The 25,547-nt window shown below is 42.3% G+C and overlaps 2 protein-coding genes and 1 non-coding gene across 3 annotated transcripts; 2 read left to right on the plus strand and 1 right to left on the minus strand.

Moving 5' to 3' along the window:
• Nucleotides 1-8,777: 8,777 nt before the first annotated feature.
• On the minus strand, nt 8,778-10,969 carry LOC105040336 (pentatricopeptide repeat-containing protein At2g29760, chloroplastic-like). Its single transcript, XM_073253468.1, has 2 exons — nt 10,253-10,969; nt 8,778-10,103 (listed from the first exon to the last, which is right to left on the minus strand). Exons 1-2 carry the CDS (start codon nt 10,967-10,969, stop codon nt 8,778-8,780), a joined length of 2,043 nt encoding a protein of 680 aa, XP_073109569.1.
• Nucleotides 10,970-18,514: 7,545 nt separating this feature from the next.
• On the plus strand, nt 18,515-18,620 carry LOC114913768 (small nucleolar RNA R71). Its single transcript, XR_003799656.1, has one exon. It is a non-coding gene; the product is annotated as a small nucleolar RNA R71 (small nucleolar RNA).
• A 4,118-nt stretch (nt 18,621-22,738) lies between these two features.
• LOC105040233 (pentatricopeptide repeat-containing protein At2g29760, chloroplastic) lies at nt 22,739-25,516 on the plus strand. Its single transcript, XM_010916661.3, has one exon. It carries the CDS (start codon nt 23,066-23,068, stop codon nt 25,184-25,186), a length of 2,121 nt encoding a protein of 706 aa, XP_010914963.2. The 5' UTR covers nt 22,739-23,065; the 3' UTR covers nt 25,187-25,516.
• Nucleotides 25,517-25,547: the final 31 nt, after the last annotated feature.

Consider the following 25,547-nt stretch of genomic DNA (forward strand, 5'->3'; position numbering starts at 1 on the left):
CCGCAGCCTGAGCCGTCAAAGAGGGAAGAGCAGCCCAGAGATCGGCCTCCGATTGGGATCATCAACTCCGTCTCTGGAGGACCTTGACGGAGAGCAGACCTTCTATAGTCCCGAGATTTGAAAAACTTGTAAATGTATTACGCTTTAAATCAAGATTCCTTTCAGATTCGCACACCTTTCCCTTTTTGGCGTGGACTTGTAACGACAGGGGATGACCCCTTCGGACAACGAAAACAAATCCTAATACAGGCAAAGTTGAAAGTCTGGTTATTTTAAGATCGGATGGGGTGGAGAGGCCCTACAACGCCCGTATGCACCCCACAGCCATGTTAGGGACAGGAGGAGAACCTCACCCTAACATGAGCGAGGCCAAAGGCCCGGTTATTTTTAGACCGGATGGGGAGAGAGGCCCTACAACGCCCTTACGTGCCCCCACAGCCATGTTAGGGACAGGAGGAGAACCTCGCCCTAACATGAGCAAGGCCGAAGGCCCGGTTATTTTTAGACCGGATGGAGGGAGAGGCCATACAGTGCCATATGCGCCCCCACAGCCATGTTAGGGATAGGAGGAGAACCTCGCCCTAACATGAGCAAGGTCGAAGGCCCAGTTATTTGTAGATCGGACGGAGGGAGAGGCCATACAGCACCCATATGCGCCCCCACAGCCATGTTAGGGACAGGAGGAGAACCTCGCCCTAACATAAGCAAGGTCGAAGGCCCGGTTATTTATAGACCGGATGGGGGAGAGGCCATACAGCGCCCATATGCGCCCCCACAGTCCTGTTAAGACAGGAGAAGAACCTCACCCTAACATGAGCGAAGTCAAAGGCCCGGTTACCCTTAAACCGGGTGGGGGGAGAGGTCCTGCAACGCCCATATGTGCCCCCGCAGTCTTATTAGGACAGAAGGAGAATCTCATCCTAATCTGAGCTGAAATCGATTACATCAGAAACAGGGGAAGAACCTCGTCCTGACACCAATTAAAGTCCGGCCATTCGAGACTTGACAAGAAAGAAGAGAACCTTCTCGACGGCCCTTCTACGCTACCGTGACTCCGTAGAAAGCTAGAGAGAACCCTTGCTTAAAAGAAGGAGGAGATATGAAGGAACAGCGGCGGGCTACCCCAGTGAAAAACGGAGGCCGAACTACACCAAAGACACAAAGGACCTCGTCTCCATGAAGGAGAAAGAGAAAGAGAGATCTACGGGCACGAGCGAGAAGGCGAATCGACACGGTAATGGCTAGGAACCTTCAAAAGGTGTCGACGTCGAACAAATTAAAAAAAACAACAAGAAATTCGGTAATGACGACCTAATACAAAGATGAACAAGGAACCTTCGGACAACATCGACATCGCACGGGATAAAAAATGAAAGAAGTCCAACGGACGACAATTCAATACGACGCACGGGCGAGGTAACAAAGATCTTCTTTTCATTTCGCTAGCAAAGTGTGCGTTACAGAGCCCGGAAGGCCAAAAAAAAAAAAAAACAACAACAACAACAAACAAACAGACGGTAAAAGAAGACACATAGAAGGACAAAAGACAAAAGGAGCCCCAAGGGGCAATCCCAGCTTCAAGGTCGGACATTGAACGTAGAGGTACTTCCCCTTCCATTATGGATTGAAGAGGGAGCACCTTTCAGCAACCCCTTCTTGCCGAACTGGGGGGGAAGTACCACCAGTCCTTTGCCGAGGGTGGCGCTTAAAGGTGTAAAAATACCTAAACAAAGAAAGAGATGGCTGAACTTCGACTACGTGGCAAAGGGAGAGGAACCCTATAAAAAATCTAAAGGAATTCGGTGCGACTGAAGCTAAAGAAATATCTAAAAAATGAAAAAGAACGACGACGAAGGGCGGAAGTGGAAGCCGGAGCCCGGCACGGAAGGCCTCCTGGTACGGACAGAAACGGTCAGGTGGGGGGGTGCTAGTCCGATCGGCGGGATCAGGAAGCTCTAGATCATACTCCGGAGGAACTCCATACTGAACCTTTATCAGTAAAAGTTCATTCGGAGTCATAGAACAGGGAATGACGTCCGGTGCAAAAATCGGACAAGGTCCAGCCTAGATATGGGTTCGTCTATGGTATGAGGGTTTTGGGGGACTGAGGCAGACGAGCTCCTGGAATCGTTAGAGACGGAGGTGCCAGAAGATATTTCAAGTAAGAACCTTGAAAATCCCGAAGAAATCAGGCGAAATAAGAGGCGAAAGGTTCGTGGTGGGCCAAACAAGAGGAATGCGACAGAAGAAAAATGGAGAAGAAGGGGCACCTAGATGGCAAGAGAAGGAACGAAAGTTTCGGGACTAACCTAGGTCGCTCCGAAGGACGCAGAGGTGCAGGGACAGGGATGACTCGAAGAACACCTAAGGCCAGAGCGGACGCCAAGGAAGGTCAGAGCTCTCGGAGAGAAGGCGGGCACCAACAGTGCTTTCAGGCAGAATGAAACTCCTGGAGGCGGAAAGGCGAATTTAAATAGACCCTGAGATCCGGCGCTATTAATGATCACGGATCTCCCCAGGCCGGCCCATGCTCGTCACGTATCCCACTCGCATAGCAGGCGACTAAAAGTGGCTGACAGCTGACAAAGCCATTACTGCACCGTACTTGGGCCAACGCCCCAGCAAAATTTTGAAAGGTCTCTTCGGATCGTCCTGATTTGAAAAGACTCCAGCATGCACGCATTAAATGCCAGAATATCTGAGGGCGATCGTGCACAGAATTCAAGGGGACAACTTCGACTGTGAAAATATTTCTGTACTTCCTTCATTCGAAACTCGAACTCGAAAGTAGGGGGACTGGTGTTGGGTATAAAATACCTCCCAGTCGAAGTTCGTGTCAGGAGTGACCCTCCAGGGATTCTACCGACGTCTGACCTTCGACGACGCCTTTCCGAGCCTCTCGACAGCCGAGCCTCCGCAACATTCTCAAGTTCTGCCGACGGATAAACTCCCACTAGTGTCGATCGGATTCTCCGCGACGGACGGACTCCACCCAAGTTTTCACGATGGTCGACCACCTTCTAGACTTCATCCGGACTCCTACGGGAGCCGACTTCGTCCCCAAACTCCGACTGCAGGTAGACTTTGTCCGGACTCCTACGGGAGCCATGTTGGGAAATGTGTCCCAAAAAGCCAATCATCAAGCTGTTGACGGTTGAGCAACCAAGTTTGTAATTGATTTGTTAATAAATAAAATATATTTGACATCTTCATCATAAGCTTTCATCTTCTAATGAACTCCGTTATTATGATGAAGTCCTTAGGATTATTTAAGTTCGATAAAGAGAGGATTTATCGATTAGTCCTTAAAACTATTCACGACCAAATGATAAGCTGTTAATAAGGACGACAGCTTCTATCGAGCATAGGTCGTTGTAGGCCATATGGGTTGGTTGTCCTCTTAACCAAGGAGTGTGGAGACACTGGTATGACATACAGGTGAGATGTAAGGGTACATCGTCATTGAACGTGACCAACTCCAGAGCATTCTGCTGTCGAGAATGTCTTTGATGGGATATAGGTATAAGTATCCCTTAGACCTGAGATCGCCTCAGTGACTTGCAAGCAACTCACTGTGCTTTGGTACTGGACTAACTGAATTTTTAATTCAGGGATGGAAGGCTTCTGGGCACAGTCAAGTACTTCGAAGTAGAGTGTGATCGAAATGGGATTGACCACTCCAAGAGTTGGAGAAGAATGAGTCGCTGTATTTAATTTAGCAAAACCTTGGCCAGGATAATCCATCAGATGGATTTGATATTTTAAAATACAATGTGGACAACCTGATCAGAGTTGACAGTTGAACTCTGGGGTATCCTATGATCATTTTGGTCAAGGGGATGAATTATATGAAAACTATATCTGCATGGGTTCTAAGGATGTTGTTCTATACATTCGACCTATCTGATCGTCGGGTACCATTGCTAGATAGTCACTTCGATTGGTACAAAAATTTATTCCTGTACTACCGGCTTAGGTTCGGACCTATGAGGTCACACACATTAGAGTTCATGATCCGATCGGATGGTTGATCAACGATTAAGAATCGTTCTAGGGTTAAATGATCAATACGATTGACATTTAACCCAGTGCAAATGTTGCAGGAGGATCGATTAGCAATTCGATTGCTAATTGGCTTAATTTGATTAAGCCAATGGCTGAGATTAAGTCTAATTAAATATGATTTAATTAGATTTGTTTGGCTTGATTGGATCAAGTCCAATTGATTTATTGGATAAGCCAAGTGCAAGAAAAAACTAGCCCTAGTTCAACTAGGACTTGGGTCAATCTAATTTCTAATTTGATTAGAAAATTAAATCAGATTTAAATCTAATTTAATCTGATTAAATTAGGTTCTTAATTAGGTTAAGACCTATTTTAATTAGGTTGATCTAATTTTGGTTTGATTTGGTTTGAAAAACCAAATTAAAACAAGTCATGAGATAAAATCCTAGTAAGACTAGGATTCCACCTTGCACCACATAAGCCTTCCCCACGCCCTCTCTCTTATTCAACGCCAATCTCCACTTATTTTGTGCGACAAAAGCCCTCTCCCAGGTCTCTCCCACGTTCACAAAAGGTTTCCTCTCTTCTTTCTTACATGGAAGGTGGTTTGGATCAAATCAAAAAGGAATAAGTTTGGATTTCGAATTCTATGAGATAGAGTTTTAGAAATCCAAAACTCTTTCAATTTTGCACCGAATTTTTTAATTTTTTTTTGAAATTTTCATGGTTTTAGGGTATACATTGTACACCCTTTGCTAGTGATCCATGCACAAAAATATGGAGGAGGTGCTCAAGAGTTGGGCGCCCCTTAACTTGCCATGTTTGGATAAGCCTTGACTAGGTATTTGACCTAGACAAGGACTCTATCATATCTCTCTGTATAAAAAGAGTTTCTTCATGAAATTTTTGGAGAAGACAAGATTTGAGAGTCCTTTGAGCCATCCAAAAATCTGAGAGAAAGACCTTTGGGTCGTGGAGATATAAAAGACACAAGTTAGGGTGTCTAGAGAGAGAAACGAGAAGAAGAAGAGGGTCTTCTTCTAGGGTTGTTTGTTTTCATATCTTTCCTCCCTCCATCTTGAGTTTCCTGAGAGCGTCTCAGATCTGAAACTCCTCCTTCTACTTTCCATCTTTGGAAGAGTCCAAATCAAGAAGGAGGCACCTGATCAACCATCAAAGAAGGATCAGCGCAGTACTAGCATACTGTGCTGATTTCCTGAAGCAGGACTTCTGATCGAGATTCGTGGGCTCGTGTGGATGACTCTTAGAGGCCGAATGCGTGTGCGGCTTGCAACATCATCCTCAAGCCCGGATCAGCGAGGTTAGAATGTCTAACTTGCAAGGTAATAGATCTGATCTATTGTTTAATACATACATTAGATGTAGTATAGAAACATGTTGATATGATCAACATGTAGTTCATGCTATATTTATATATTTTAATTTCTGATTTAATACTATGTAATAATCATGTAATAGGATCTTAGATCTAGGAATTCTCTGGTTTTAGAAAATAAATTTTGATTTATTTTAGTCTTCCTCTGTATGATCTTGAAAAAATTTCAAGATCTAACCCTGAAATCCTAGATCTGGTTCCTTCAAGCCAGACTTCGTCCGAACTCCGCTGTAGGTAGACTTCATCCGGACTCCTACGGGAGCCGGACTTATCCCCGAACTCCGACTGTAGGTAGACTTCATCCGGTCTCCTATGGGAGCCGGACTTCTTCCCCGAACTTCGGCTGCAGGTAGACTTCATCCGGACTCCTACGGGAGCCGGACTTCGTCCCCGAACTCTGGCTGCAGGTAGACTTCATCCGGTCTCCTACGGGAGCCGGGCTTCTTCCCCGAACTCCGACTGCAGGTAGACTTCATCCAGACTTCTATGGGAGCCGGACTTCTTCCCCGAACTCTGACTGCAGGTAGACTTCATCCGGACTCCTACGGGAGCCGAACTTCGTCCCCGAACTCCGGCTGCAGGTAGACTTCGTCCGGACTCTTACGGGAGCCGGACTTCGTCCCCGAACTCCGACTGCAGGTAGACTTCATCCGGACTCCTACGGGAGCCGGACTTCTCCCCGAACTCCGACTGCAGGTAGACTTCGTCCGGACTCTTACGGTAGCCGGACTTCGTCTCCGAACTCTGGCTGCAGGTAGACTTCATCCGAACTCTTACGGGAGCCGGACTTCGTCCCCGAACTCCGGCTGCAGGTAGACTCATCTGGTCTCCTACGGGAGCCGGGCTTCTTCCCCGAACTCCGCTGCAGGTAGACTTCGTCCGGACTCTTACGGGAGCCGAACTTCATCCCCGAACTCCGGCTGCAGGTAGATTTCATCCAGACTCCTATAGGAGCCGGACTTCATCCCCGAACTCCGATTGCAGGTAGACTTCATCCGGACTCCTACGGGAGCCGGACTTCGTCCTCGAACCCCGACTGCAGGCAGACTTCGTCCGAACTCCTACAAGGGTCGGACTCCGAGCTCCTGCTACAAGCGGTCTACTTTAAATTTCACTACGAGCGGTCCGCGCCGGATTCTCACGGTAAGCCTCCACCCGAGCCTCCATCGTGGACGAATTCCTGCCGGATTTCTACTGTAGGCAGGCTTCGGCCGAGCCCCCTCGACAAATGATCCCCATCCGGGCTTCTACGGAGATCGAACTCCGACCGAACTCCTGTAGCGGACAGATCCCGGACGAACTCCTATGGCATGCAGACTCCAACAGCCAGACCCCTCCAGCGGATGAACCTCTCCAGCGCCATCCGACACCACTGACGGTGACCCTCTGCCGAATTCTGCGTAAAACTGAACTTCGTCTGCGGAAAGCCTCTGACCGAGCTCCTACAGCAAATGGCCCTCGCTTGTAGTATTCACGCCCAAGGCACCCAACGGTAGAAGGCTCGCCAGCAACATCCGAGCTCCTCTCAGATGGATAGCTACCTCTCTCCGCCAGATGCTTCAACCGAACTTCGGCCGACAGGTCTGGACTCCCTGACAGGCCACAGTAATGGTCACAACTCTGCTCCACCTCCTGCGACGGATTCCGCACGGCTCCACCACTCCCCGCAACAGGCTCCACACGACAGGCCACAGTAATGGCCACGATTCTGCTCCACTTCCTGCGACGATTCTGCGCGGCTCCACCACTCTCTGGCAAGTCACGATAACGGACACTGCTCCACTCCCCGCAACAGGCTCCACGTGGCAACCCACGGTGATAGCCACGACTCCACTCCATCACTTTCATAACAAACTCCTCCTGGCCCCGAACGGCCCACTACCAGGCAGTTACAGACGTCGCTATCAGTCTGTTGCGCCCTTCGCCTATAAAAAGGGGATCCCAGATATGTTATTCTCTAAGCTCTAATTTCTATCTCAAAACTCTGCTAAAATTTTCGTTCGAGCACTCCATTCTTGTTGAGGCAGAGAACTGACTTGAGCGTCAGAGGGTCTTGCCGGAGCACCCCAACTCCGGTTTAGACTTTCTTTGCAGGTCCCAGCGGCGACCGCAGCTCCTCGACTCCAGCTTCTCCGATGCGGATGATTTTTGCACCAACATCATCCTTATTCAACTAAATCTTGTCATCCCCTCTCTGGTTCTCCTTTTGCAATGAATCTTTGTCTGTGTAAAAAGCTTTGCAAATTGTAGGAGGGGGAAAAGCAGTTCCTATCTATCTAAGGCTACTAAGTGAAGTGTGTAGAAAGAAACAAAATAAACTGGAGTTTCTCATTCCGTGTTGGGATCTTCTATCCATATTCTTCGATGGCATGCCAACAAGAAATGTAATCTGTTGGACAAGCCTTATCCGGGTAAATGTGAATCCATGCCGATTGGATGAAGAAAGATAGTTGTTTGACCGAAGTCCTGCAAGAGATGCAATTCTTTGGTCTGCAATGCCTTCTGTATATGTGCACTATAACCACTTTGGAAGAGCTAGGGGACCTTTTAGAGAGATGCAGCTGAAAAGAATTGGACCTGATAAGTGTACGGCCGTGGTTCTTCTTACCGTATGTACTAGTTTGGGATCACTGAAACAAGTGAAATGGATTCATGATAAATAGAGGACAATATGATAAAAAAATTGATGCTGGAACAAGGGAAATGTATTCTTCTCTAGGGCAAACTCATTTTCAATGGTCCAGGTAGATGATGACATAGAAACAAAAACAAGAAGAGACAATAATTGCCCAAAATTATGTTATGTAAGTATTAGTCCTTGAAATATCAGTCAAATAAAAATAATAACAATAAATAAAAAGATATGTACATGAGGCTTTCAAATTTCACCAAATCCAATGGTATGATCATGCACATGCGCAGCACCAAGAGATAAAGAGGGTTCCTTTACAGAGTTGTTTGCTACAGCTTTCTGCAGAAGGAATCAGCAGCTTCAACATGTCTTGTCTTGACTCACTTGTTGAAGTGATGCAAATGATTTGCAAGAAAACAATATCATGCATTATAGATGTGACGCACCATTCAAAGAATGGACCCCTAAAAATGTCGAGCTCTTATAATGGCCTGTTTCATCCTTCATTCTAGCTGCATCTGAGAAGTCTTCTGCTACCTTTGACATGCGACTGAAGAGAGGTTTCAAATGCCACACAAGATAGTATTTCCTGTCCATCAGAATCATTGAATGTCTCCATTGAGCTCATCGACTGAGTTAAATCAATGTCCAAGGCACCAGCTTTGCTAACATCAAATGCACTTCTACTATCTTCAAGTAGATGCTAAGGTCATGCCCATGAGGCATGCACCAACGAATTCAGCATTACAAAATATCCCCAGCTGTGAACACATGTTGGGTTCCATCCATTTCAATCCAACTTTGGGCAACCTCTTTTGCTATGTTCTGATCCTTCATTTTCCTCCTCATCCCCTTTGCTTCATTCCATTGCCCAGATTCTGCATAGAGGTTTGACATAAGAACGCGAGCTCCATCATGCAAAGGATCCAACTCAAGTATCTTCTCATATGCAATTTTGCCCAACTCCACATTTCCATGGATTCTACAAGCACCTAACAGAGCTCCCCATACATGTGCATCTACTTCGTATCCCAAGCTTGTGATAAAATCTGCAGCTTCTTTTAAGAGCCCTGCCCGTCCAAAGAGGTCAACCATGCATCCTATGTGGACCATCTCAGGCTCAACCTCAAAATCCAACATGCTATAATAAATTCTCCGCCCTTCATTGATCAATCCAGCATGTGCACACGCAGATAAAACACTGAGAAATGTAATGGAGTTGGGCTTTGCAAAGTTTCCACCTGTGGTTTGCATCTGTTTGAAGACCTGAACAGCTTCCTTTCCACATCCGTGCATGGCCAGACCTGAAATCATTGCAGTCCAAGCAAACACATCCCTCTCCTGCATACCCTCAAAAACTTCTACAGCCTTTACCAAACAACCGCATTTCGAGTACATGTCTACCAGGGCAGTGCCCAAAGTTGTATCAATTTGCACTTGGTTGCTCTTCAAGTAGAGGTGTAATGCTTTTCCTTTTTCTAGCGCACCCAGATGTGAGCATGCTGTCAGTACACTGAGAATGGTGATCTTATCTGGTTTGATATGGCCTTCCAACTGAAGATCTTTGTAGACTCCAATTGCTTCCTGCGGCTGGTTATTTCTGACATATCCAAGAATCATAGTGCTCCAAGAGAAATTGTCCTTCAGCGGCATCTGTTCAAAGAGTGAATGAGCTACTGTCATGGACCCACATCCAGCATAGCCAGCGATCATTGAATTCCAAGTGATAATGTCTCGTTTCGGCATTTCATCAAAAATTACTCTGCCCTGATCGACATTTCCAATTCTTGAATGCATATCAATGAGAGCATTGCAAATGGAAACATGCGATTCAAAACCCATCTCCCGTATGTGACCATGAATCTCAAGTGCTAAATCTGGCCGCTCACAAGCAGAAATTATGCTAAGAAATGTTGCTTCATTGACTCTTATATTCCTTGCCTTCATCTCACATAGCAACTGCAAACCCTCTTCCACATGCTCATTCTCTGCATACCCGGAAATCATAACATTCCAAGAAATCAAATCCTTCTCAGGCATACCATCAAACAGTAAGCGAGCAACATCTATCTGCCAGCACTTGGCATACATGTTCATCAGAGAATTACTTAAAGTCAGGCTTAATTCGAAACCCTTTTCTTGCATATAACAGTGTATGTCCTTCCCTAACTCCAAATCTCGAAGCTTTGCGCATGAGAGAGAACGGTAGCCAGCGTAACCTGATCGGCATCAATATTTCTCCAATCCTTGGAGAGAAAGAGAGCCACCGCCTCATCCGGGCTATCATTATCAACAAAACCCGCGATCATGGCAGCCCAAGAGACCTCACTCCGCTCGGCCTCCGGCATCCTCTCGAACACAAGCATGGCGAGTTCCAGGCAGCCAATCTCTGCGTACATGTGAATCAGGGAGTTGGAAACGAAAGGATTGCCCCAAAGTCCAAATTTGATGGCATGGGCATGGATCTGCTGCCCTTCCGAGAAGGCCGAGAGGTGGGTGCAGGACTTGAGCAAGAAAGGGAAGGTGTAGCTATCCGGAAGAACTAGGCCAGATTGGAGCATTTCGACGTAGAAACGGAAGGAGAGCTCGGGGTGGTTGCTCCGAGAGAAGGCCCGGATGATGGCGTTCCAGGAGAAGAGATTAGGTGTGGGGGTCTGGCGGAAGAGAGCGAGGGCGTAGTGAAGGTCGCCGTGGAGGGAGAGGGCGCAGAAGGCGAGTAGGCGGCTGGCGGCAAAGGGGTCGCGGGCGAGGCCGGTGGTGACCATGTGGGCGTGCAGTTGGCGGAGCTCGCGCATGGAGGAACAGCGCTCCAGGCGGGCAAGCATCGGGTGAGCAAGAGCGAGGGTGAAGTTTGGTTTGGCGTTGGGGTCTTTCTCGGAAGCTGAGAGGTGTTGTGGGAGGAGAGTGACGACGGAGCCTGGGAAGAGGGTGGCCATGCCGTTGGAAAAACTCTCGACGTGCTTACGAGGCAGTCATCTGTCAGTATATATCCACCGATCACACAAAGAAATGGGAGAAATGCAATTGCAATTGGTTCGAGACTTTCCTTTCCCTCCTCCTCAAGTGGAAATATCATGTTCTATATCAGCAATTTTTCTTTTTAAAAAAAAAATTGTGATCCGAGTTTAATATTACTTTGCTCCAAGAATATGAAATCAGGATTTCAGATCACGAATAGTAGTAGCCTTATCTTACCTTAATCATGAAAAGCTGTATGATTTAAAGTTGCTTGTGCCACGAACTGGGCTACTCGTGACTCATGCTCGTCTATGCTTGAGACGGGAACTTAAAACAAGGTGCGTGGGAGGATATTATTTATACCATCTGTTGCGGGTTCTCCGCATCGATTTCGGTCGGTTACACCCTCAACACCAACCTAAGACATTGAAAGATAGGGTTTAATTGAGCTAGATAAGTGTCTATAGCCGGCCGAAAAATGCCAAGTGCACATCTTGGAACTAGAACGAATCCACATGGGACAATAGGCAATAGTTTGATCTTTGGCTCTTGATGCGTATCGTAGCACACCAAAATTAATCTACTCACTACTATGTAGATAGGGTGAGTCGGAATCGTATCCGCAGGAATCTTAGTTGATCGTTTTGAAAACGTAAAAAAAAATAAATAAATCGTAAAAAAAACTAAGAAAGAAATATAAAAAATAAAATTATTTTCATTAATTTAATAAAGAAGCATACATAAAAAAAAATAAAATTGCGATACAAGATAACTAAATCAAGTTGATCTTCTTGCTGCGTCCGATGGTGGATGTGTCTCTTTGAATCCTTCGTCTTCCTTCGTGCAGACAGCGATAGGATGGCTGAAAGCTTGGTACAGAAACTCCAAGGAAGAAAGGTTGATGGAAGCGGATATGTAACAGAGAAAGGATAGCGGCACTAGGATTAGAACCTCTCCTAGATTTGATGGGATGTGGAAAGGGATCTATGGAAGAATATGTTGTGCTAGGGTTAGTACCTCCCTAGACTTATGAAGAAGAGGAAGAGAGAAAGAGAAAAGCTTGAAGAGAACTTAGGCGTTGGCTTGATTGAAAAAGAGGAAGGCCTTGGGATTCTATTTATAGAGTGAGGAGGCTAGGGTTTCATGAAAAGAGAGATGGGAGTGTGAATAAGGACCTTTGGATCTTCATATTGATTCTCCTCCATTGATCAATAAGTCGTGTTCACACTTATTCCATTTATCTTTTAATCTGGGTCTTTGATTGGAGAGGTTGCTTCTTGACCCTTGATCTTTAAGTTGCGTTCACATTGAAATAAAAGCTGATAGCTTGTTCACTCAAATCTGAACCAATTTGAGTCTAAATTGAATCGTATGAACCCAAACTCCAATTACCTGCAAAATAGACTAGATAGCATTAAATTCTTAATAAAATAATATTAATGATTACAATATTTATGACTTAGCATCCTAAATTAAGTATTCATCACATCCCCCAATTTGAACTTTACTCGTCCTCGAGTAAAATAGATACATTAGCATTGTACACTAAATTATCTTTGAATTGAAAGTTATCCTAGACATTCCTAACTATAGTTGATATCCGGCTAGATCATTAAAAAGGTACTTCATTGGATTATCAATTCGACCCAATTAATGGTTGAGTATTAGCCATAAAATTTTTAGAGATTTTCTTTACCGACTTTCCACTCTACTCTTTAAGTCCTCAAACTTGATGTGAGCAGGGTTTTTGTCTTCTTACAATTTAGTCTCTTTATTCTTTTTTTTTTTAACAATAAAATTTACATGTATAGTCAGTGCAATGTCCTAACCCCTTAAGCTTTCTAATTGATTTTTATAGCGAGCTTTAGGCCAATGACTCCCAAACTAATTGGCTTTAGGGCATTAGGTGTAAAGCACCCCTCAGGCTCACTAACTCAAATCAAAAAGACTACGAGTTAAAACTGACTATACAAAAGATTTCTTCACATTCTCACATTTTGACGTGAACAACAACGTTTACTTAGGCGAAGGGGTCCGGTTACTTAGTGAGAAATGTTAAAAATCTTTTTTTTTTATTTTATCTCTTTTTTTTTTAAATAATATTTTTTTTGCATATCTCGATTTTTCTACCCATACTCCCATAAAGCAGATTCTTCATTGAGATGGTAGAAAAAGGGTTCTAGAATCACTTCAAAATTTAGTCTGATCTAAATTCTTTCATTAATTGGGTGTCCTTAATAATTTTTTTCTCGATATCTCTAAAATTATCTAGACTGTTAATCATTTATTGATTAGAGTGCTAGTTAACTTCAAATTGAGATAAAATTTAGATGCACAAAACTAATTATTTTGACCATACTCGAGGACTTAATTAGTTATTCTCCTCCCAACTTAATTTTTATTATCCCCAATAGAAGAAGAGAATCATAACAAAGCAAAAATAAAATGTAATAAAGAAGGGCACCACCTGAGTTCGATGTGTGTAATGTTGATTAAGATGTCGTTCATTGCTGGGCTAGTGTGTTCTTGACTCCATTGATCATGATGCTCTCTCCAACTTGGCTAATTATTTTTTTAAAATTTTTTATAAAATAAAAAAAATTGGATAGCTGAAAAATAAAATATTTGGTTGCCTCCCAACAAGCGCTAAGTTTAAGATCTTCAGTTAGACCAAGCCAAAGTTCAATTGTAAACTGGATCCTGTAATTCAATTGAGTCAACTTGTTTGCCATCTCTAATTTCATCCACATAATGTTTCAATCGTTGGTCATTTACTTTGAAGGTTTTTCCTGTTTAGGATCTTTGATTTCAATTGCTCCATGAGGGAACACCTGAGTTACGACATATGGTCCATCCAACGTGAAGGAGTTTTTCAGGAATAGTCACAACCTCGAATTATAAAGCCACACTTTTTGATTAGGTTCAAATATTTTTCATGAAATATATTTATCATGATAAGCCTTACTTCGAGCCTTATAAATTCGTAAACTCTTATATGCTTCATTGTGTAGCTCTTCTAATTCGTTCATTGTAATCTCCTATTGCTACTCACATTTTTCATATCGAAATTGAATTATTTTATGGCCCAAAATACGCGTGTTCTAGCTGTACTGGCAGATGGCAGGCTTTTCAAAAATGAGTCGGTAAGGAGACATTCTTATCGGGATCCTGTATGCAGTACGGTAGGCCCATAATGCATCGTCTAATCGTCCAGACCAATCTTTTCGATCAGACCTAACCGTCTTCTCAAGAATTCGTTTGATCTCCCTGTTGGAGACTTTCACTTGGCTACTAGTTTGGAGGTGATATGGTGTGACAACTTTGTGAGTGATTTTATATTTTTCATTAAATTTTCAAAGTGCCTATTCGTGAAGTGTGTACCTCCATCACTAATAATGGCTCTTAGACAACCAAATCGACTTAAGATATTCTGTTGGATGAATTTGATTACCACCTTGTAATCATTCGTTCTGTTTGCCATAGTCTCAACCTATTTAGATACGTAATCTACCGCAACCAAAATATATTCATATCCATAGGATAGAGGAAAGGGGCTCATAAAATCGATTCTCCAAACATCAAAAACTTCCACGACTAAGATGGGAGATAGGGGCATCATGTTTTTTCTAGAAATATTTTCATTTGCTGACAGCGCAAGTACTCAAGGCAAAATTTATGTGCATCCTTAAATAATATCGGCCAGTGAAACCCACTTTGTAACACTTTTGTGGCCATTTTCTTCCCACTGAAATGTCTCCCGCATGCATAAGAGTGACAAAAGGTAAGTATACTTTGATACTCACCTCAGGGACACAGTGTCGAATCACTTGGTCAGGACAATATTTGAACAATTCAGGTTCCTTCCAATAATAATGTTTGACCGGTGAGAAGAATCGATCCTTCTCCTATTTTGTCCAATAGAGAGGAACTTATCCTGTTGCCAAGTAGTTAATGATGTGGACAAACCATGAGATTTGGTCAGAGGATGTTGCAAAAAGTTATTCACCAAAAAATTTTTCTTTGACTTCATCTATACCCATCGTATGATCAACTAAGATTCTAAAATGTGATCAGTGACCACATTTTCGGAACCCTTCTTGTCTCAGATTTCTAGATCAAATTCTTGAAGTAGAAGGATCCATCTGATCAATCGTGATTTAGTATCTTTTATTGAAAGTAGATGTTTCAAAGCCGCATGATCAGAATACACTAGAACCTTAGACCCTAATAGATATGAACGAAATTTATCAAGGGCAAATCCACCGCTAGTAGCTCTTTTTCTGTCGTAGTATAGTTCAATTGAGCATCGAATAGAGTTTTGCTAGCATAATAGATCACATGTGGCTCCTTATTGATTTTTTGACCTAAGATGGCCCCTATGCAAAATCGGAAGCGTCACACATGATTTCAAATAGGAAGACCAATAGAAGGTTTTATTATGGGTGTTGTTGTCAGAGCTATTCCTAATATGTAGAAGGCTTGTAGACATTCTTTATTAAAGACAAATGGTGTATCCTTGGCCAGCAGATTACACAAGGGTCTCGATATTTTGCTAAAATTTTTAATGAAGCATCTGTAAAATCAGTGTGACCTAAAAAAGATCGTATTTGTCGAACCGAAGTGGGGGGTGGTAGTTTTGAGATGACCTCAATTTTTGCTTTATCTACCTCAATCCTCCTTTCAAAAATAATATGTCTCAATACGATTCCTTCCGAACCATGAAATGGCTCTTTTTCAACTTAAAACCAAATTTATTCGTCATTTTTTAACTTCAAATTTATCTCCGTGCAGCGCTTAAGGACTTTGGAGGGTTCGAAGATAATTCTCAAAAGTGATTCCAAATACGGAGAAATCATCCATAAATACTTCGAGATATTTATCCCCACATCCGAAAAAATGGCCAAAATGCACCGTTGAAATGTAGTGGGTGCATTGCAGAGTCTGAACGGCATACGTCGAAAAGCGAAAGTGCCGTAAGGGCAAGTGAAGGTGGTCTTCTCTTAGTCATCCGAAAATACAGGTATCTGATTGTACCCCGAATAACTATCTAGAAAACAAAAAAAATATTGACCTACCAGTCGTTCTAGGATTTGATCGACGAAGGATAATGAAAAATGATCATTTCTAGTAATGGCATTGAGTTTCCTATAGTCAATGCACACTCGCCAACCAGATGGTGTGCGAGTGGGAGCAATTCACCTTCTTCATTCTCCACCACAGTAATACCTGCTTTTTTAGGTACTATTTGAGTAGGGCTGACCATTTACTATCAGATATGGGGCAGATGATTCCAGCGTCTAACCATTTTATCACCTCTTTCTTCACTACTTTCCGATATTTGGGTTCAGTCTCCTCTGTATTTTCGATGGGATTTGGTATCTGCCTCGTAATGAATATGGTGCATACAGATGGAGGGATCAATTCCTTTTAGATCGACAATGGACCAGCCGATAGCCTCTTTATTTTCTTCAGAACACCAACCAATTGTGCTTCTTGATCTGAGTCAAGTCTGATGCAATGATCATCGGAAGGATATCATTAGGTCCTAGGAATGCATACTTGAGTGTGGCTGAAAGTGCTTTAATTCAAGTACAGGTGGTGATTCTAATGATGGGGTTGTAGGTGTATTGGCTAATGCAGGCAATGGTTCATACTTGATTGTCCAATGGGGAGTAGTTTCATCACTTGATGTATCAACTAAAATATTTACTTCTTCACTACCTCCCTCCATATCACAGTCGTCCACTCCAAAGTATGTTAAATGGATGTCTCAAAAATTATGTGCAAAAATCATTGATGTTGCTTCCTTTATAATATCCTCGAATATATCTATCTCGAAGCAACTATCCATTGATGGTCCCTGAGATGCACTAAACATATTTAATCTCAGTTTCTTATTCTCAAATGATACATCCATGACTCCTGTCCTACAATTGATGCACGCATTTACATAGTTAGGAAGGATCTACCTAAGATAATAAAAATTATCTTGGATTGCCACTCAGTTTCATGTCAAGGACTAAAAAATCAACTGAAAAATAAAACTCATCTACCTTGACCAAAAATCCTTGATCATCCCACATGGTGTCTTAATTGATCTGTCAACTAACTATAGAGTGACCGATGTGGGTTTCAATTCTTCGAATCCAAAAAGTTCGTAAACCGAGCTAGATAAAAAGTTCACACTCATCCCTAGATCTAGGAGAGCTTGTTCGATGTGAAGATCTCTTATAATGCAAGAAATGATAGGGGTACTGGATCTTTAAGCTTTGGAGGGGTAGCGTGCTAGAATACAGAGCTAGCTTGTTCAGTGAGGTATATTTTCTTCGGGAGTTGTGATCGAGATTTACGTTTTTGAATGCATAATTCCTTCAAAAATTTTACGTAAGCTGGGACCTGTTTGATTGCATCTAGAAGGGGGAGATTAATTTGGACTTGCTTAAATAATTTCAACATCTCATCAAGTCTTCCTCCTTTCTTATCCACAAGAGTGGGGGCTTTTAGGGCACTTAAAATCGGGCTTTAGGCAAGTAAGGTGATTCCGATGTAGCTGGTCCCTTTTCTGTCCTCCTTGCTCTTAGATGATTTGGGCTTAGTCAGAGGTCTAGGGTCGGTCTCATTGATTTTACTCATGTGTTCAATGACCTTCCCACTTTTGAGAGTCATGATTGATTTGGCTGTTTAGAAAAGGTATCTGGAGTATTGGAGCTCTCAATCATGAATTGTCCTCTCGGATTGCTCTCAGATTAGCTAGGTAATTTTCTTTCTTCTCTCCTACTGACTGCGGTTGCTAGTTGACCTATTTGGGTCTCTAGCTTAGCAATGGATTGCGTGTGGGAGTTAAAGGTCTGGGTGTTGACTTCTAATTTTCTAGCATTTTTAGAACTTTATCCTCAAAAGCTGAGCTGTGACCAGTGATAGATGGTTGAGGAGTATTTTGAAACTGTGGTATGGTCTATGCCTATATGTCAGATCCTGATAATTTGTCTAGGTACAGTAGGGCCAACCACTGGCTATGATCTTCAAAAAAAATTTGGATGGTTTCTCCAGCCGAGGTTATAAGTGTTCGAATATGGATCATTTCCTGATCTACGAGCTTGTTGGCTTGAGCTTGTGGATCTGCTCATGCACAAATTCAAAAATTAAGGTGTGGTTGAACATTCACTAACAAAATGAGTCGGGCATGCACACAATGCACAAACATCTTGCATTAGATTAGGTAGAATCGAAGAGTGTCCGGTATTCAGAAGACGGTCTAATTTTTGGGACAACTCATCTACTTTACTGTGGATATCCATAACATTTTCAATCTGATAGATTTCATCTCTTTTTTGTTGAGACATGGGTGGTTTTCTAGAGGTGACAGACATGTGATATAGGGAGTTCTTACTAAGTTTTCAAAGAGCTGCCAAGCCTCATCCTCACTCTTTAGCATGAATGTCCCACCACACAATGCATCGATCATTTGTCAGTGTTTCTCTGATAGACCATCGTAGAAATACTGAACAAGTTGCCATTTGGGGATAGCGTGGTGGGGGCATTTACGAATAAGATCTTTTAACCTTTCTCATATCTCATGAAAAAGTTCACCATCTAATTGGAAAAAATTAGTGATGGCTTTTCTAATTTGATTCATTTTTTTAATTGAAAAGTATTTCTTGAGAAATTCTCTCTGAAGATGGTCCTAAGTTGAAATGATTATGGAATCTAGGGAGTTTAACCAATGCTTGGCTTTGTCCTTGAGTGAAAAAGGAAATAGTTTCAACATGAGGACATCATCAGAGAAATTTTTGATTTTTACTATGGAGCATATCTCAAGAAATTCGTCCAAATATTTATACGGATCCTCATTCGTCAGTCCATAGAATGATGGAAGCATTTGAATAATGCTGAACTTGATTTCACATTGTACCGCCTCCACAGGAGGAGGCTGGATACATGATGAGTAAGTGTAAGATAAGGGAGTAACATACTCTCTCAATTATCATGGTGGGTCAGTCTCTTGTTTTGGATCTATGATTTTGATTTGATTTATTTGAATCATTTTTTCTAGCTCTAGGTCTACTGGGTGTAAATTAGGTTGTAATGATCGACATCCTAGCATGCACCCAAAAGATCTCATCGAGTTTTAATTTCAATAAGTTTTTTTTTTTTGAAAGAGAAGAGGAGAGTAGGAGGAGGGAAAAGAATTCTAAAGAAGAGAACCTAAGGAATTCTAATGCTAAAAAGATAGAGAAGAATTAATTAGATTTGATATTTTTAGTCAACAATCAAGTGGTTCAATCAATCCTATCTATGGGTTATCCTAGATCTAGACAGCTCCTAACTGCAAGGTCACCTTCAAGCACTCCAAGTAGCAGACTAGCCGCTCAACTGGCCAAATAAATGTAAGATTGGTGGGGGTCCCCCCGTTGCTTTCTTTAGACACCAACTATGTTGGCAAGATTAGTGAACGGAACCAATTAATGAACCACCTTCCTTCAGGACGTAATCTCTGAACTACTTTTCTAGACACCAATTAAACTGACTAACCTGAATCCGGTCTAACTTTTAGAGTTCCTTGTCCTACTGAGCTCGAAGATCCTTAAGGATCAATGTCTAATCGATTTTAAATTAGAAGTTTAGGTCAATGTAATTGCAAGGTGGTGATTTATGGGCCAAGAAAGGATGATGAAATCTCCACCTTATGTTGATTAGGGTTTTGTCCTTAAGATTTTTTTTTATGAAAATATGCAATGCAAAAAGAAAAGATGTCCAAACATGTTAAGTGAATTTTAAAATTTAATTAATTTATTTATATTAGTCAAGTGTTATGTATTATCGTTGTATTCCTTTTATATTATGTTATCTTTTAGCAAAAAGAAATAAAAAGTAAATTTTTAAATTAGGTTAATTAGATATTAGAAGATCAAGTGAATCTAACTAAATGAAAAGTAAATCATACTAATATTAAAAGGCAAGTAGGTATTCTATAAATAAAGCAATAAATCAAATCTACTTTTAGGATAATAAATTATTCTAAGCTATAGAAAACAGTAAATTACTAGAAATAATAGGCAATAATAAATAAGATAACTACTTAACTATGTAAATAAGATAATCTCACAGTTAAGAATAAAAGGTAACTACGTAATCAAATAAAAGACTAAGAATTTAATCTATTTATGAAGTAAAAATCATTAATTATATAAAATAGTAAATTATTGTAATCTATAGAAACAGTAAATTGTAGGTTATAGGAAGTAAAAAATATTTCTATGCATGCAAATAAAGAAATCTAAATATAAAATAGTAAATCTACCATATACGAAGAATAATATGAGGCAGAAATTTTGAAAAAAATACATAAAAGGCAATCAAGCAATCTAAAATAAGAAATAAAAATCTAGAAAGTAGTAAAATATTTTTTTATTTTATATTTTTTTTTTATTTTGAATTTTTTTTTCAAAACAATCGCATCAAAATCTCCAGCAACGGTGTCAAAATTTAATGCATATCGTAGCACACCAAAATTAATCCTACTCACTACTATATAGATAGGGTGAGTCGGGATCGTATCCGCAGGGATCTTAGTTGATTATTTTGAAAATATAAAAGAAAAAATAATAAATCGTAAAAAAAAAACTAAGAAAGAAGCATGAAAAATATAATTATTTTTTATTAATCTAATAAAGAAGCATACATAAAGAAAAAAAATAAAATTACGATACAAGATAACTAAACCAAGTTGATCTTCTTACTGCACCCGATGGTGGATGTGTCTCCTTGAATCCTTCGTCTTTCTTCGTGCAGACAGCGACAGGATGGCTGGAAGGCTTGATACAGGAACTTCAAAGAAGAAAGGTTGATGGAAGCGGATATGTAACAGAGAAAAGGTAGCGGCACTAGGATTAAAACTCTCCTAGATTTGATGGGATGTGGAAAAGGGATCTACGGAGGAATATGTTGTGCTAGGGTTAGTACCTCCCCTAAACTTATGAAGAAGAGGAAGAGGGGAGAGAAAGAGAGAAGCTTGAAGAGAACTTAGGCGTTGGCTTGATTGAAAAAGAGAGAGGTCTTGGGGTTCTATTTATAAAGTGAGGAGGTTAGGGTTTCATGAAAAGAGAGATGGGAGTGTGAATAAGGACCATTAGATCTTCATATTGATGCTCCTCCATTGATCAATAAGTTGTGTTCACACTTAGTTTCATTTATCTTTTAATCTGGACCTTTGATTGGAGAGGTTGCTTCTTGACCATTGATTTTTAAGTTGCATTCACACTGAAATAAGAGCTGATTGCTTGGTTCACTCAAATCTGAACCAATTTGAGTCCAAATTGAATCGTATGAACCCAAACTCCCAATTACATGCAAAATAGACTAGATAGTATTAAATTCTTAATAAAATAATATTAATGATTACAATATTTAGTACTTCTAGCATTCTAAATTAAGTATTCATTAGCTCTTACCGAGGTAATCACCTCAGACATCGACGGGGTATTTTCAGATTGACCCAAGCCGATCTATAGCTGAAAGTCCTCTTCATTGACAGAATCCACCTCTCTTACAAATTAAAAAAAATTAATTAAAAAAAAATCTCCACAATCAGGTCATGCCCCAAATAGAAATCAATCTCCACTAGTCTAATCTGCGTGCAATATGCGGGATCCAACCAGACTCCTAGACGTGCATGACTCTAAGTCCCCCTCTATAAATAAAAAGGTACGGTGATCTCGGGATAAACTCTCGAATCCCATTCTCTCATTCTCGTTGTTTTCTATCTCCTCATTTGAGTGTCAGAAAGTCCTCATTAGAAAGCGCTCCGATGAAATTTTTTTACAGGTTCTTAAATCAAAGCTCAAGCAATGGCTCCATACTTCTCCGTTACCTCAACTCTCCAACCTCAAGTGTGGGAGTTTGGCAGCAGCACCATCACTACTTTGGAGGCAAACTAAATGGCAGCTCCAAAGCAATGATCAATTGGATAGATAGTATGAACAGCTATATAGATGGAATGGCAAATTTATAAAAAATGATACAGATACTTTTCATTTGTGAAGCAACCTACATTTATAGAAAAATCAATGGTGCAGCCAATTGGACTGTTTTTTATATCGCTAACCATTCTAATAATGTTACGTAAAACTCTATGTCTATAATTTTTATAAAATTTGAGGATATCATTTATGCTGATGGCTATTGTTGCTCTAGATCTTTCCGTCTGAGATCGGCTGTCGAGGTGAAGATGGTCAAGAAAGAGAATATTGCTGTAGCTCCGCTCGAGTACCTGCAAGGAGTTCTCATCGAGATGTTCTTCGGTAAAAATCTTCTAACGCTCAACTTAAGAGATGGAGAACAATAAGAGAAGAGAGTAGGGAGTCGAGAGTTTACTTTGAAGATCCCGAAGTCTTTTTATTTATAGGAGAAGAGTTGGAGTCGTATACATCTCGAAATCCTGATAATTTTTCGAATTCGTCGCATAGATTGATTCAAATGAGATATTTTCTTTTTACAGGAGACTTGATTGCAGAGAAATTTCATTCTATCTGAATTTTCTCAATTTAAATGAGAGAGAGAGGGATCTGTCAATGAAGAACATAACTCGATCATGAATGAACTACAGTAGATCGTCTAAGATTGAGGTCGTAGAGATTGGAGTATGTATTGATTTCAGATGATTTGAAATAGATCAGTTTTGGATGAGTTATGATAGATCGTTCAAGATTGGGAAGTCAAAAATCACTACTGATGGAATACGTTTGGTGATCTTTATTTCTTCTGTGTATCCGTATTTATGTCTGATGGATACCCATCCTCTATGTGCGGCCGTTGCCGAGGGTGTTGCAGCCATGGCTGAGGTACGGTTCCACAACAGCTCTGATTATATTTATATTAGGATGATGTGGTTCTCCCTTTCCTGCAAGCAAATGGAACTTGATCCTAGGTTATTGGCGCTGTTCTACTGGTAAGCTCTAAGGCATCTGGCAAGCTGTGTTGTGAGACCAAAATCTTTCAAATGGCCGAAACACCCTTCGGTCTTTCTGCAGCCGGTCTGTCAAGGCCCTTGAACTAGAGGAACTACCTCAGCAGCAATGGCCTCTCCCCTTTGCCTCCCTACTTCCCCTGTTCCAAGCAAAGCTCCCGTTATAAGCCCCAAGGCCCCTGCATCCACCAACAAGAATGCCCCATTCAGTACCCAGCCTCTCCAGCTCCTGCTCGAAAGATGCACCAGCTTCGCCGAGCTCAAGCAAATACATGCCCAAATGATCCGCACCGGCCTCGCCTTCGAGCCCCTCCCCGCAAGCCATCTCGTCTCCATCTGTGCCACCAAAGATTTCGGATCACTCCACCACGCCTACCTCGCGTTCTCCCAGATTCCCAACCCCACCACCTTCACCTCCAATTCCATAATTCGGGCCTACACCAACAACCTCCTCCACTACGAGGCTCTCTGCTTCTACGTCGAACTGATTCGAACAAATCTCCCTCCTGATAAGTTTACATTCCCTTCGCTTTTCAAGTCCTGCCGGGATCTGAACGAAGGGAAGCAACTCCATTGTCATGCCGTCAAGTTTGGCTTCGGTTCGGACGCCTACGTCCAGAACACTCTTGTGAACATGTACTCTGCTTGTGGGTGCCTGAGCTCTGCATGCCAGGTGTTCGACAAAATGGAAACGAAGACCGTGGTTTCTTGGGCCACCACGATCGCGGCTTATACCGAGTGGGACCGGCCGGCGGAAGCATTGGATCTGTACCGCCGGATGGAGTCCGAGAATGTGGAGCCCAACGAGATCACTCTGGTGAACGTTCTGACGGCCTGCGCGAGGGCCAGGGACTTGGAGACCGGGAGACGGGTTCATGGATACATGGTGGTAAATCGCATCGGGTTTGATTTGGTCCTTTGGGCCGCTCTCTTGGACGTGTATTGCAAGTGTGGCTGCGTTTCCCTTGCTCGGCAACTGTTTGATGGGATGCCCGGGAGGAACTTGTTTTGTTGGAATATCATGATCAAAGGCCATGTTGAGGACAGCGACTACAAGGAAGCATTGCATCTGTTCCGAGAGATGCAGCTCAGTGGTGTCAAAGCCGATAAAGTGACCATGGCGAGCTTGGTTCTTGCGTGCTCTCAACTGGGGGCCCTTGAGCTTGGAAAATGGTTCCATGCGTACATCAATCGGGAGAACATCGAGGTGGATGTCGTTCTGGGTACTGCACTCGTGGACATGTATGCCAAATGCGGGTGCATGGAGACGGCGATGAGGGTGTTCCATGAGATGCCTCAAAGAGATGTTATGACTTGGACAGCCCTCATAGGAGGCTTTGCCATGTGTGGGCACGGGGAGAGAGCCTTGGAGATTTTCTATGAGATGCAGAGGAGTGGGGTGAAGCCAGATGCTATTACTTTCGTCGGTGTCTTGACTGCTTGCAGCCATGCAGGCCTTGTCAGTGAGGGCTGCTCGCATTTCGATTCCATGTCAAGTGTTTACGGCATCCAGCCCAGTGTCGAACACTATGGATGTATGGTTGATTTGTTGGGCAGAGCCGGCCACATTGACAGGGCTGAGGAGTTGATAAGAAGCATGCCCATGGCACCGGATTATTTTGTGTTAGGAGGCCTCTTGGGGGCTTGCAGGGTACATGGTAACCTCGACGCTGCTGAGAGAACCGCACGGCAGCTTTTAGAGCTTGACCCCAGGCATGGTGGCACATATGTGCTCCTATCTAACATATATGGTTCATTGGAGAAGTGGAATGAAGTTGATAGAATAAGAGAGCACATGTTGGAGAGGAAAGTGAAGAAGCCTCCGGGGTGCAGTATGATAGAGGTGGATGGAGAGGCTCATGAGTTTGTCATGGGGGACGAATCACATCCTCAATCTGAGGAGATATATGCGATGGTGGAGGAAATGATTTGCAGACTGAAAGAATGGGGTTATGTGCCGAACAAATCAGAAGTGCTGTTTAACATGGATGAAGAAGAAAAGGAGAATGCTTTGTGCAGGCACAGCGAGAAGCTAGCTATTGCTTTTGGGCTTATCAGGACAAGCCCGGGGACGCCAATTCGCATTACGAAGAACCTTCGTGTTTGCAGCGACTGCCACGCTGCAACAAAGCTCATCGCTAGGATTTACGAAAGGGAGATCATTGTAAGGGATAGATTCCGTTTCCATCATTTCAATGAGGGAGGCTGTTCATGCAAGGACTTCTGGTGACTGTGATATATATGTACCACATCCAATGGAAGAAAAATTGGTTTTTGTTCTCAGAATGTTGATTAGCTTGCCCACACTGCTTACGGATCAGTATTCAAGTAAAGTGATAGACAACAATTATTTACATATATCTCTTAATTGTAATACTTGTATAACCATGCACAGCTTATTTGGATAAGCAATCAGCCATCCGTGTGACATCATCCTCGCCAATGAGAAGTTGTGAAGAGACGAGAAAGATGCTGCCATCTTTGTAATGCAAATTACATGGCTTCAATCTTGTTTTATCATTTACCAGAACTATTTATGTGAACTTATGTGCTTCCTTGATTCGATTCTCCATTCAACTGGATCTTTTTCC

This window comes from Elaeis guineensis, chromosome 3, assembly GCF_000442705.2.
Source record: "Elaeis guineensis isolate ETL-2024a chromosome 3, EG11, whole genome shotgun sequence".
NCBI classification, from domain to species: Eukaryota; Viridiplantae; Streptophyta; class Magnoliopsida; order Arecales; family Arecaceae; genus Elaeis; species Elaeis guineensis.

Excerpts from the sequence above, each read along its gene's own strand:
- LOC105040336 (XM_073253468.1), bottom strand. The coding sequence starts at position 10,969 with ATGGCCACCCTCTTCCCAGGCTCCGTCGTCACTCTCCTCCCACAACAC. Across the intron at positions 10,104-10,252 it reads GAAATATTGATGCCGATCAG|ATAGATGTTGCTCGCTTACT; the intron begins GTTACGCTGGCT and ends AAGTGCTGGCAG.
- LOC105040233 (XM_010916661.3), top strand. The coding sequence starts at position 23,066 with ATGGCCTCTCCCCTTTGCCTCCCTACTTCCCCTGTTCCAAGCAAAGCT.